The sequence below is a fragment of the Herpailurus yagouaroundi genome, unplaced genomic scaffold (assembly GCF_014898765.1).
Source record: "Herpailurus yagouaroundi ecotype Mexico unplaced genomic scaffold, PumYag 162, whole genome shotgun sequence".
NCBI classification, from domain to species: Eukaryota; Metazoa; Chordata; class Mammalia; order Carnivora; family Felidae; genus Herpailurus; species Herpailurus yagouaroundi.
Genome location: NW_024412403.1, coordinates 71,149,240 through 71,163,421, shown reverse-complemented (window position 1 = coordinate 71,163,421; position 14,182 = coordinate 71,149,240). Strand labels below are relative to the sequence as shown.

The 14,182-nt window shown below is 42.3% G+C and overlaps 1 protein-coding gene across 3 annotated transcripts in view; it reads left to right on the top strand.

The window, feature by feature from the left end:
- The first annotated feature begins 4,522 nt into the window (after positions 1-4,522).
- The window catches only part of MUC13 (mucin 13, cell surface associated), a 32,710-nt gene continuing 23,050 nt past the window's right edge, over positions 4,523-14,182 (top strand). The window contains exons 1-3 of one of the 3 annotated variants that reach the window (XM_040484774.1): positions 4,523-4,608; positions 11,967-12,181; positions 14,103-14,182. The exon at positions 14,103-14,182 is cut by the window's right edge and continues 388 nt beyond it. In XM_040484774.1, coding sequence (XP_040340708.1) covers positions 12,037-12,181; positions 14,103-14,182 — 225 coding nt within the window. In that variant the 5' untranslated portion in view covers positions 4,523-4,608; positions 11,967-12,036. Of the gene's footprint in view, positions 4,609-6,918; positions 7,005-11,966; positions 12,182-14,102 lie in introns of those variants that run through there. The other 2 variants (XM_040484775.1, XM_040484773.1) reach the window with 2 other exon arrangements.

Sequence of the window (14,182 nt, the reverse complement as noted above, 5' to 3'; positions counted from 1 at the left end):
TAGCAAATCGAATTCAACAGCATATAAAAAGAAATATTCACCATGATCAAGTGGGATTCATTCCTGGGATGCAGGGCTGGTTCAACTTTCGGAAATCGATCAACGTGATACATCACATTAATGAAAGAAAAGATAAGAACCATATGATCCTGTCAATCGATGCAGAAAAAGCATTTGACAAAATCCAGCACCCTTTCTTAATAAAAACCCTCGAGAAAGTCGGGATAGAAGGAACATACTTAAACATCATAAAAGCCATTTATGAAAAGCCCACAGCTAATATCATCCTCAATGGGGAAAAACTGAGAACTTTCCCCCTGAGATCAGGAACACGACAGGGATGTCCACTCTCATGGCTGTTGTTTAACACAGTGTTGGAAGTGCTAGCATCAGCAATCAGACAACAAAAGGAAATCAAAGGCATCAAAATTGGCAAAGATGAAGTCAAGCTTTCACTTTTTTGCAGATGACATGATATTATACATGGAAAATCTGATAGACTCCACCAAAAGTCTGCTAGAACTGATACATGAATTCAGCAAAGTCGCAGGATACAAAATCAATGTACAGAAATCAGTTGCATTCTTATACACTAATAATGAAGCAACAGAAAGACAAATAAAGAAACTGATCCCATTCACAATTGCACCAAGAAGCATAAAATACCTAGGAATAAATCTAACCAAAGATGTAAAAGATCTGTATGCTGAAAGCTATAGAAAGCTTATGAAGGAAATTGAAAAAGATATAAAGAAATGGAAAAACATTCTGTGCTCATGGGTTGGAAGAATAAATATTGTTAAAATGTCAATACTACCCAAAGCTATCTACACATTCAATGCAATCCCAATCAAAATTGCACCAGCATTCTTCTCAAAGCTAGAACAAGCAATCCTAAAATTCATATGGAACCACAAAAGGCCCCGAATAGCCAAAGTAATTTTGAAGAAGAAGACCAAAGCAGGAGGCAACACAATCCCAGACTTTAGCCTCTACTACAAAGCTGTCATCATCAAGACAGCATGGTATTGGCACAAAAACAGACACATAGACCAATGGAATAGAATAGAAACCCTGGAACTAGATCCATAAAAGTATGGCCAACTAATCTTTGACAAAGCAGGAAAGAATATCCAATGGAAAAAAGTCTCTTTAACAAATGGTGCTGGGAGAACTGGACAGCAACATGCAGAAGGATGAAACTAGACCACTTTCTTACACCATTCACAAAAATAAACTCAAAATGGATAAAGGTCCTGAATGTGAGACAGGAAACCATCAAAACCCTAAAGGAGAAAGCAGGAAAAGACCTCTCTGACCTCAGCTGCAGCAATTTCTTACTTGACACATCCCCAAAGGCAAGGGAATTAAAAGCAAAAATGAACTATTGGGACCTCATGAAGATAAAAAGCTTCTGCACAGCAAAGGAAACAACCAACAAAACTAAAAGGCAACCAACGGAATGGGAAAAGATATTTGCAAATGACATATCGGACAAAGGGCTAGTATCCAAAATCTATAATGAGCTCACCAAACTCCACACCCGAAAAACAAATAATCCAGTGAAGAAATGGGCAGAAAACATGAATAGACACTTCTCTAAAGAAGACATCCGATGGTCAACAGGCACATGAAAAGATGCTCAATGTCCCTCCTCCTCAGGGAAATACAAATCAAAACCACACTCAGATATCACCTCACGCCAGTCAGAGTGTCCAAAATGAACAAATCAGGAGACTATAGATGCTGGAGAGGATGTGGAGAAATGGGAACCCTCTTGCACTGTTGGTGGGAATGCAAACTGGTGCAACCACTCTGGAAAACAGTGTGGAGGTTCCTCAGAAAATTAAAAATAGACCTACACTATGACCCAGCAGTAGCACTGCTAGGAATTTACCCAAGGGATACAGGAGTACTGATGCATAGGGGCACCTGTATCCCAATGTTTATAGCAACACTCTCAACAGTAGCCAAATTGTGGAAAGAGCCTAAATGTCCATCAACTGATGATTGGATTAAGAAATTGTGGTTTATATACACAATGGAGTACTACGTGCAATGAGAAAGAATGAAATATGGCCCTTTGTAGCAACATGGATGGGACTGGAGAGTGTGATGCTAAGTGAAATAAGCCATACAGAGAAAGACAGATACCATATGTTTTCACTCTTATGTGGATCCTGAGAAACTTAACAGAAACCCATGGGGGAGGGGAAGAAAAAAAAAAAGAGGTTAGAGTGGGAGAGAGCCAAAGCATAAGAGACTCTTAAAAACTGAGAACAAACTGAGGGTTGATGGGGGATGGGAGGGAGAGGAGGGTAGGTGATGGGTATTGAAGAAGGCATCTTTTGGGATGAGCACTGGGTGTTGTATGGAAACCAATTTGACAATAAATTTCATATATTAAAAAAAACAAACTGGAAATTGATTGCTAAAAAAAAAAAGAATTCCATTCTTCTATTAGTAAACCAGTATTACCAAAAATTGTGCTCAATTATTATTATATTTTACATTTTATCAATGAAATTTATTTTGGAAATTTGTTTTCTTTCCTCTACAAATGTCTACATAATATCCTCAATCTTACCTCCTGGCCCACAAAGCCTATATTACTTACTATCTAGCTCTTTATAGAAAGTATTTGCTAAGCTTGATCTAAGTCACAGTCCTACCTATGCTATGATAGTAAATCTACTTCATGGTTTCGAGTTAATAAGTGTAAAGTGTGTAGAATGGTGGCATGTGGTAGGTGCTTTTTTAATGCAAGTTATTAACATTAATAGCTATATTTCTATAGCTCTTCTGAACTCTATAGAATTGTGGTCATTACAAAAAAGGTTATCTGTCAGTGAGTAAAAATGTCCTTTAAGACAGTCCTCTCTAAAAGTGTCCTAAAGTGGTTTCTACCTAATCCATCCCAGCTCACTTTTTTTTTAAATGTTTGTTTGTTTTACCTTTATTTATTTTTGACAGAGTGAGACAGAGCGTGAGCAGGGGAGGGGCAGAGAGAGAAGGAGACACAGAATCTGAAGCAGGCTCCAGGCTCTGAGCAAGTGTTCAGCACAGAGCCCGACATGGGGCTTGAACCCACAAATTGTGAGATCATGATCTAAGCCGAAGTCGGATGATCCACCGACTGAGCTACCCAGGTGTCCTGGTTTATTTATTACCTTTGAGAGAGAGCACACACACAAGAGGGGGAGGGGCAGAGAGGGAGGGAAACAGTATCTGAAGCAGGCTCCAGGCTCCAACCTGTCAGCACAGAGCCCAACATGGGATTCGACCCACCAACCGTGAATCATGACCTGAGCCCAGTGTTTAACTAACTGAGCCACTCCCCGCCACTCACCTCCCTATCCCTGCTCACTTCCCTTTCCTCTACCCCTCCTCCTCCTCTTTCATTTTTTTAGTAGCAGCTTTATTGAGATATAAATCACATACTCTACAATTCGCTCATTTCGTTCAATGCATCACTACAACCAATTTTAGAACATTTCCGTCAACCCAGAAGGAAACCTGCACTTTCTCAGCTGTCATCTCCCAATCCTCTCACCTCCCCCACAGCCCTAGGCCGCAACTAATCCATTTTGAGTCTCCATAGATTTACCCGTTCTGGACATTTAACATAAGTGGAAGCATCTGAAATGTGGTCTTGTGTGACTGGCTTGCTTTTCTTGGCAAACTATTTTCAAGCTTCATCCACATTGTAGCAAGTATCAGGTCTTCTTTTTTTTTATGGCAGAATAATAGTCCATTGTATGGAAATACCAATTTTGTTCATTAGCTGATAGACATTGGGTTCTTTCTATCTTTTGGCTATTATGAATAATGGACACTCATGTATATGTTTTTATGTAGACATATTTTCATTTCTCTTAGGAAGACACCTAGAAGTAGAATCACTGGGTCACATGATAACTCTATGTCTAATTTTGAGGAATCACCAAACTGTTTTCCAAAGTGGCTACACCAAGTTTGCATTTCCACCAGCAGTATGAGGGCTCTGATTTCACATCTTCACCAACACTTGCAATTAATCTGCTTATTATTGTTATTATTATTATTATTATTATTATTATAGCATTCCAAGTGACTGTAAAGTAACATCCAGTTCATTTTTAATTCTCTGACATGGGGTGTTGGAAAACTACCTTCCTCACCACTCTAGGTTGGGTCCATGTGGGGACACCACCCTGGGAGCCCAGCTCTAAGAGCACATCGGGGTATTTCCACCAAAAGTTAAGTTTTTCTCATAGGAGAAAAGGATCCCAGAGATTATGCTCCACTGGTAGCTTTCCAGTTCACAAAACTATGCATTTACTTAACCCTCTAAGAAGCATTACTGGGAAATGTGGAAATGTTTTTCAAAGAACTACAAATACTTACAGGCAGATTATTACTAGGGAGCTTGACTCAGCAAGACAAGATTGCTTCCAGAAAGAAGTTCTGCAGAGATTACTGCGCACCTCCCCCCCTCCATCCCTATGATTTACAGAGACTTAAATCTCTCCTCTCTCTTCTGGGGAGAGGAAGCAGGGGCACTGGGAAAGAAGTCTCCATACAGGAAGGAGTGCTCCTGGAGAGGCAGGCCCCACACCAGGACAGAAGGTCAGCGGGGACACTGGTTTCCGGTCCTGCCCTGAGAGGCAGCAGCTCCCCCGGGGTGGAGCAGAAATGGGGATATTTGTACCTGTCAACCTTAAAAATAAAATAGCCAGTTATTTTACCAGCAAAAAAAGTTTATGGGAGAATAACAGAAGAATTGGAAACTATGGTGGATGACAGACAAGTCCAGAGATAAAGGGAAGGGAAGGTCAGCTTCTATTAGCTTTTAGGAGGAAATCAGGGAGGGTTGTTTTGAATACAAGTTCGCTGGCGCAGAACAAGAGTTGGAGTTTGTGGCGGTTTCTCACTGGCTGCAAGCGGTAGTTAGTGCTCATAGGCCCGGAAGTCTCTTCCTTCTTTTTCTTAAAAGCAGGCAGTGACATTCTGATGTGAAAAATGTCCTCTCCTGTCAAGGTAAGAATGGTCTTCCTTCTTCCTGCTGGTTATACAGGCTGCAAGGAGCGGTACCTGCATGAGAGATCCCCTTCAGAGCTCCCCAACTTGGTTTTAAATGAGGTTTCTTTTATTTTCACACCCGTGAACAATGTCAGCCAGTCAAAGGCTATCGCACACCTACTGCGTGCTGGCTTCTGTGGGGTGTCCTGCTTCCTGGGTGCACTTTGCTGAGTGTTCCAAGGTGAGCTCGTCCCCTTATACATCCTCCCACCACATCCTGAATGTGTCCCTCGTAGCGCTTTGTACAGAGTTATCTCAGAAATGCTCATTTCAATTCATCGCTATAACCTCAGAGCTTGGGACAGTGTCTGGTGCTTGTAAGATGCTCTAACGTACTTGGTGAATAAAGGAAATAATCTAAAGTCAATAATGGGTGGCGGACCCCAAGTCCAATGCCTCCCTATGTAGATTATTTGATAGTTTAGTCACACTTAGTAAAAATACAGTTCTGTTGAAAATTTCCTTTGTTATGATGACTGCTTAATATTCTTCTCAAGAAGTCACCAAATTTGTCTTGACCTAGCTCAGCTTTTGGACATTTATATAGTTTTATGTTTTTTTCTTTGAAAAATAATAATAATGCATCCTTGTACAAGCATCTTTGAGTACATGTCTAGTTATGTCCTTTGGGCAAATTCCTAGAATGAAATCGCTGGTCAAGGGATATGCCTATTTTCTTTGCTTTCTTTTTTTATTGAGGTGTAATTAACATACAAGGTTGTATTACTTTCACGTGTAGAATATGGTGAACAAACACTTCAGTGCAACACCTGATACTCATCACAAGCGCTCTCCTTAATCCCCACCACGTATTTTTTTTAATGTTTATTTATTTTTGAGAGAGAGAGAGTAAGTGAGGGAGGGGCAGAGAGAGAGAGACAGAAGATCTGAAGCAGGTTCTGTGCTGACAGTAGAGAGCCTGCTGTAGGGCTCGAACTCACCAACCTAGAGATCATGACCTGAGCTGAAGTCAAGGTGCTTAACTGACTGAGCCACCCAGACGCCCCACAACACCTATTTCACCCATCCTCCCATCCGCCTCCTCTCTGGTAACCATCAGTTTGTTCTCTACAGTTAAGAGTCTGTTTTGGTATTTGTCTCTTTTTTAATTTGTTTGTTTCTCAAATTCCACATATTAATGAAATCATATTGCATTTGTCTTTCTCTGGCTTATTTCACTTAGCATTATACCCTCTAGATACATCCATGTTGTTGCAAATGGCAAGATCTCATCCTTTTTTGTGGCTGAGTAATATTCCATTGCATATCTATACCATATCTTCTTTATCCATCTATCAATGGGCCCTTGGGTCTATGTTGCTTCCATAATTTGGCTATTGTAAAGAATGCTGCAATAAACATAGGGGTGCAAATATCTTTTCAAATTAGTGTTTTTATTTTCTTTAGGTAAATACCCAGCAGTGGAATTACTGAATCAGACGGTAATTCTATTTTTAATTTTCGATTTCCTCTTTGATTTCTTGGTTGACCTATTCATTGTTTAGTAGCATTTTACTTACCCTCTGCGCATTTGTGTTCTTTGCACATTTTTTCTTGTGATTGACTTCTAGTTTCATGCCACTGTGGTCAGAAGGATGCATGATCTGGTATTAATCTTTTTTAATTTATTGACAGTTGTTTTGTGGCCTGCGAGTTTGGCTGCTGGGACCGCAGGTGCACCAGAGCGTGTGGTTGTCTTCCCCTCTCTGGGGCAGGAGCGCCTTGGAGAGACTCCCGCTGCGCTGCCGAGTGGGACAAGCTGGATGGGGTGGTTCTGCAGGAGAACGTGGGTGGGGCGCACGGTGCTAGGTGTTGGAGAGCCTGGTGGAGAGTGTTCCTGCTGGTTCTGAAAGTGTCCTGATATCTCGGCTGGGTGGTGGAGAGGGGGGAGGTGTGTGCCAGCCCTTCTGTTCTTGGACAAGCCTTCCAGCGCACATTCTGAGGTTAGTAAATAAATCTTCACATATACCCCAGGTGCTTTTCAAACAGCTGCTTCTATGCTGTTTCTCAGTGGGGTTGTTATGCGGGCTCTTTAAGGGCGGGGTGTCAGTTTCCTCCTGCCTTCCAGCTCTCCCAGAGTTAAGTCCGGATGGTTTTTAAAGTACCCAGAGTTAAGCCCTGATTATTGTAAAAACTCAAAAAGTTAAGCCTCACTGGTTTTCGAAGCCAGATGTTATGAGAACCTGTCTTCCCAATGCAGGTCACCCATGCCTAGGGTGGTGTCTGATCCTCTCTCAGTGCTAACTTCTCTGGCTTGTGGTATCTTTCCTGTTTGTGGTTAGTCCTGCTGGGGGGTGTTGGTTCTCAGCCATGTCTCTGCCCCTCCTACCCGTTTTGATGCGGCCTCCTCTCTACACTTATCTGTGGAAAGTCTGTTCTGCCAGTCGTCAGGTTGTTTTCAGAGTTCCTTGCACTAATCTGCCTGGTGTCTCAGTGTGTCTATTGGAATAGATGATAGGATCTAGTAGGATCCTTTTGCTCCGCCATCCTCCCAGAAGTGTCCATTTTTTTTTAATGTTTATTTAGTTTTGAGGGAGAGAGAAAGACAGAGTGCAAGTGGGGAGGGGCAGAGAGAGAGGGAGACACAGAATCCGAAGCAGGCTCCAAGCTCTGAGCTGTCAGCACAGAGCCCCAAGTGGGGCTCGAACTCACGGACCGTGAGATCATGACCTGAGCAAAGTCGGACACTTAACTGACTCAGCCACCCAGGTGCCCCAGAAGTTGTCCATTTTTAAAGGTCTGTAATACATGTTGCAATTTCTGTAATGGCATGTTGGTCACACACCATTGCCAACAGCAGATCTTATCATTCTTTCAATCTTTCAATCTTCAAGATCTATCAATCTTTCAATCTTTCAAAATAGGCCCACAGCCATAGTATCTAATTGGTTCCTGGTGCTGAGCAACCTCTCAGGTAATTGCTTGTGAACATGTGCTGATGTTTTATTTCAAATTTGTCATAAAGAAAACAGTTCCTTAGAAAGCCACATCAAAAATTCCTTCTTAGAAGAGATATTTCATAGGTAACTTGAACAACAATTCAAAAGAATGTCTGGTTAAAGATTATGGAGTGAGTTGAGTTCAAGCCTTGAATGTCAAATGAAATGTTATGGCCCTCCCCCTCCCCAGACTGACAGCCAGCTGGGGGGTGTAGGAGCCAAATTCCCAAGAATAGGCACTTATCTGATTAAATTCCATTCAAAAATAACTCAGAGTTCAGCTTTAAATGAGGCTTAGTTTAGTTTTCTCTTTTCCTAGTGCAAAGTGACACTTTTCATGGTGTTGATATTTGGTATTTCTTTTATTTATATTTTAGCTAACTTACTTTGTTTGCTTCCCCACCCCCACTTTTCTTCAACTCACCCAAGGATGTGTCCCAGCATGGTGTCCTCTGAATGTCAAGCAGTTTTGTCCCACCCTCGGGATTCTTGACAAACCACATGCCGTCTTTACTCTTTCCTCTAGAATATCGTTTGGAAATTGACTTAAGACCTAAATGAATTTACTTTTAAAATAAACTTTACATCATCACCTTAAATAAAAAACTAGTTTCCTTTCTCATAAGTCGAAAGTCATCATAAAATAAACACAACAAAAATTAAGTGTTAGTGGGTTCTAGGTGCATATCTCTGCCAAAGGCTCTGTGCCTGGGGCTGCTCTGTCTTCCTTGTAAAGGAAATATGCAAGTGTCAGAACACAGATAGATTGGCAGTCAGCGTGATTTTCTCCCTGTGTAATCAGAGTGTCTGAAATGCGTTTGGAAAGGCAATTACTTTCCTCCTCCAAGTAAATCAATGTTTTCTAACAGTGACCACAGACCACTTAAAATCAACTTTGTGCCACGGGCACAGTGATTGTCACACCTGAGCACACAGCAAAATTACCTGGACTCTTGTTAAAACACAGATGGCTGACGCAGGAAGTCTGGGCTGGGGACTGAAATGTGCGTTTCTAAAAAGTCCCCGAGTTGTGGGCGTGCTGCTGGTGCGGGGAACACTTTGAGGGCCACTGCCCTCATCGCTCGTTGCGTTGTCTCCCTTTTTAGGAGCAACTGGACTGGGGACGCTGGCAGGTGCAAACCAGAAACCACTGCGATCCCTAAACAGGTGCTAATGTACTCCCCTCTGTTGTTGGCGATTTTCCTCTCCAAGAGCAACAAGTCCAGGCCCAGGGCTAGCACCCTAACAGCAGCGTTATAATCTCTTGCACCACTCGCCCCTCCAGGAGGAAATCTGAATTACAGTTGGTGGAGGCCATAGGGACCTTCCTCCCCTACATGGAATCTCCCGTCATCCCATTCGGGGAGCTGGGTGTGTGAAAGGTGAAGCTGCTTCCTGGGGAAAGCCCCTCCATATAACTTCGCTAAGCGCTTAATTCCAGAAGACAGATAATGGAATCGTGATGTCAGAGAAGTGTGGCCTGATGCCACAGGGAGTGTAAATTTTAGTCTAAGTGCAACAACAGGAAGGTTCTTGGTGGTCTCATCTAAAGGAGCCCCTCTCCCCACCTGACTACAGGCCCCTAGTTCATTTTGCATGACCATCCTCACAATGTGAACTTCCGTGGTCTCTTTGTTGGTTTGGTTGTCTGTTGCTCCTCTTCCATGAGAGCCTCCCTGCTTTGTTCACTCCTCTGTCCCCAGCATCCAGAGCAGCTGGCACAAAGCGGGTGCTTCCTAAATATTTATGGAATAAAGGAAAGGATGGCCGAATGCCATTCAGTCTGTTCTAGATTCAGGGAGCAAGGAATGCAAAGTAAATGAGATATAGTCATGGGTCTTCAGACTCACAGATATTTGGATAACTTATTTTCCAAAAGTTGGTTGCCATTATCAAATTATTCATAAAAAGAGAAAATAAAATTCATAAAGAAATGTGAGGGAAATGCCCTTCACTCATTTTACAGATATGCTACTAGCAAAACAAAATAACATTTTACATCTTTAAAAATGTTTGCAGTCAATTCAGGTGAGGGTGCAGATACTTTAATAAGCTTACAAAGGCTATATTCCCTTCAAAAGGAAATGCGGCAACAGATATCAGGAGCCATAGAAAATGGTTTTTTGACTGAGACATGACATAAAAAATTACCCACTTCCTGAGAAATTCACTTCTGGGACTTTATCCTAAGGAAAGACTTCCAAATGAATGGAAAATTATACGTACAAACTATTAATACACACACGACACGAATGAATCTCAAAATAATTATCCTGAGTAAAAGAAGCCGGACCAAAAAATAAAAGCCCCCAGACCCAGTACATCTGTTTGATTCCATTTCTATAAAATTCTAGGAAATGCAAATTAATCTATAGTGACAGAAAACAGAGGAGTGGTTACCTCAGACTGGGGGTGTGGGGAAGGATGGGCACAAAACTTTTGGGGATTGTGAGAATGTTTGGTATCTTGATCACGATCATCGTTTCATGGGTATAAGCCCATATCAAAACGTTAAATATGTGCATTCATATTACATAAATTATACCTCAGTAAAGTTGTAAAAGAAAAGAAAAAGAAAGGGCTGATAGACACAGTAATCTGGATGAATTGTGAAATCATTGTACTAAGGGGAAAACCAGACATAGAATAAGTAATACATGCTGTATGACTCCATTTATATACAATTCTAGAAAAAGCAAACTAATCTCTAGTGACAAAAGCAGGTCAGTGGTTGCCTGGGGTGGGGGGTGGAGAGAGGAACACACTGCCAAGGGGCAAGAGGAAACTTTGGGGCGCGATAGAAATGTTCCATGTCGTGATTATAACGGTGGTTTCACACGTATACACATCTATCAAAACTCACCAAAATTTACCCTTTAAATGGATTCGCTTATTGATGTAAATTAGACCTAACTCAATAAAGTGAATTTAAAAAGAAAACAGAAGAGACGAAAAAGAGGCCTTAGTTTAACTTCTGGTGCCAGGAATGCTTCAAGCCGAGAATAACAGCACAGGCGTTTTGCCTGGGAAAAATATTTAAATGGGCCTCTCAGCTATATAAGAGCAAACCCGAAATTCTATTCCTGAGTGGAGACCTTGGGGACAACAAGGAATTAGCCTTCTGTGTAATAACAAAAAATTTTGTCTTCACTAAGGTCAGAGGTAAAACTGCCTAATATTCACAAGGAGCGACTGTTTTCACCCCTCTGTCCGGGGCTAGACCCAGGGGGAATTGGGGTTCTGAGCTGTAGGGAGGGAGGCCTGAGTTAAGAAGACCCTACTCTAAGTGATGGGCTGGTTCCTGAAATGTAGTGAGAAGTCAGGGGCTCGGGGGTTCTGGGACAAGAGGTGAGTAGAGAAGCTGGGAGAGGGAGGCCAGGACAGCGAACGAACAACCAGGAGTGAAGAGATACGGTCATCCATTTTAAGTTTTCCCCCTTTCTGGACTGTATTTCCCCTCCCTGAGCTGTCACCCACAAGCCTTCGGTAAAGTTAGGCTAAATGCTACAGTTCAATATTAACTGTGTTTGCGGGTATTTATGGGGCGCAGCGTCCAGGTAAAGTGATCTGTGGAGAGCCATGGAAGCCTGGAGATAGGATTACAAAGTTGCTAGAAGTGACCATCAGGGAGGCCCCTGGAAAGCTAAACAGCAAACGGTTTGGGGAAAACATGGAAGATCCCCTCAGGGATTCTTGGAACTACCGTCTCCATGCTCATATGGCAGGAAGTGGAGCACAGATACTACATGGCGGTGTTCGAAGGAATGGTGACCTCCTGAAGAGTGGTAGCCCGGGGACATTTGGGATGTTTAACGACTCACCCCCCGCCCCCTCCCCCCACACACCTCGCAACCTCCCAAGGAGGTTTGGGCTGTTTTGAGCTATTTTGAACTATAATACTTTGGATAGAATATTTTGGACAGAAAAATACTCTCTAAGTCCAGGTTACCTCTTTTATCTCAAAAGCTCGGAAGAGACCTATGGTATATGACCAAACCCCAAGGAGTAATTGCCTCTGGCTGATTGACGTCAGTTAATGACTGGACTTTGTACCCAAAAGAGGGTTAAAACCGAAGACAGTTGGAGGGAAGTCATTTCCTCCTTGGATTGCCTGGCAAGAACATCTAAAATGAAAGCCTTTCGTCACCTCGTTCTTCTCATCCTCCTTTTTGGAGCCTCAGGTAAGGACCATTTTGCAATTTTTATTCTTTTAATCATGTTTGCTGTCTCTGAGATAGAACCAGCGGGCTTAAGCTACTAGCTCCAAGGTCCAACAAAGCTATTTCAAGGTCCAACAAAGCTATTTCATGGCTGAAGTTTCCTCTCCCATTCTGCTCAAAGACGTAGGGCATTTCAGTGCGATGAAGGAAGACAGAGTACAAGTAAAGGGGGCTCTGGGCTAAGGTGTGGGGTTCAGCAAGCCAGAGATTTGTCCTCCAGAGTTCCTCAGGCCAGACGAGAACAACTCAGTAGGTTCCGAGGGCCTGATGCCCTTCAGTAGCCTTTTCTTTGGCCCCCAAATGTCATTTGGACCCTAATGCAGTGCAGGGATCTGGTTTAATCCCTGATTCCAGCATCAGGAGTCTTTTGTCTCCTTCTACATGGGAATTACGGTTTATCTCTGGGCAAATCCCTAAACCCATCTGGGTATTGGCTGGCTCTTCTATCAAAGATGGATGCGCGTATCCATCTCACAGTTACTCTCGACTCAGGGTGAGCCCTTGTTAAATGAGAAGAGTAGCAGGGATAGGAGGAGCAGCAGTGAAGATGGCCAGCTGGTGGGGCACCCAGGCTGGCTCAGTCAGTGGAGCTCACCACTCTGTCTCAGGATTGAGCCCCGCATTGGGTGTAGAGATTACCTAAAAATACACTCTTAAAAAAAAAAAAAAAAAAGGTGGTCAGTTGGTGAACTATTTTCTTGCTCCTGGCCGAGCAATGGTTTATCTCTTCAACACTTAATGACTATTTAAGCCAGGCCCTGTTGAAGGTGGAGAGCCAGATTCTGCCATCCAGGGGCTCACAGCCTTGTGGGGGAATCAGTGGTCTTTCTATATCGGAGGGGTTAGGAATTGCTTCCTCACTTAAACTTTTTTTTCTTTTTTTTTTTTTTTCTCACGAAACCTTCTAATATTTGTTTCTAAGCTGGTTGTCAGTGTCAGCGTTCTTTGAGACAAGGGTTCTAAAAGAGTAATCACTGGGTCACTAAGAGTTTACTACTGTTCCATGTGTCCAGGGGTTTCTAAGAGTTGGAAAAAAGGCAACTCTGATGATCACCGTAGCCCTTAGGTCAAAAATCATTTCTACTCATCCTGCTCTTTAAAAAATTAATGTGTCTAAAATTATTAATGGGTAAACATCCCTAGTAAACAATTTTGGAGAAAGTTTAATACACACGTAATGAGGTATTTTTATTTCATCTCTCTTTAAATAAACCCCCTCCCCTTCCCTCCCTAAAATGGGGACTATTGCCTTAAACTATAAAAAGACAAAAAAGACAAAGACTGCCACTTTCAGGTAGTTACAGCGCCACCTGCTGGCATTGTCAATTGTCCTCAGAAGACTACTAGAGAATATTAAACCTGGATTAATAGTCCAGCAACTACAGGCCTAAATGATGTTACTTCTTGGTCCTTGTCTTCATCCATATTAACTTTTTGTAATATAGTTCAGTAACATTTTTCCAGTTTCTTTCTCTTTAATTTTATCTATTGTGAGGGTTTTGTGTGTGTGTGACCGAAGTAGTCATGTATTTTCTTTACTTTTTTTTTAAAAGAGAGAGAGCGAGAGAGAGAGCGTGCATGAGTGGGGGAGAGGGGCAAAGAGAAATAGAGAGAATTTTAAGCAGGGCTCATGCTCTGTATGGAGCCCAATGCAGGGCTCGATCTCACAACCCTGGGATTGTGACCTGTAGCAAAATCAAAAGTTGGACTCTCGACCAACTGAGCCACCCAGGTGTCCCCATGTATATCGTTTTTAATGTAGTCAACTATATTTATTTTTCAAGAAAGAATGATTGGGTACTAATTAGTATTAAAGAATAAGTAACTGCCGTTATGTATCGAATGTTCTTTCTTCTGAAACTTGGTATCTTTGTTCCTCCAGCCATTGGGCAAAATACAACTCCTTCAAGTAGCGCTACCATGAATGACGTAATTACTGCTGCCACAACACCTACCACAACA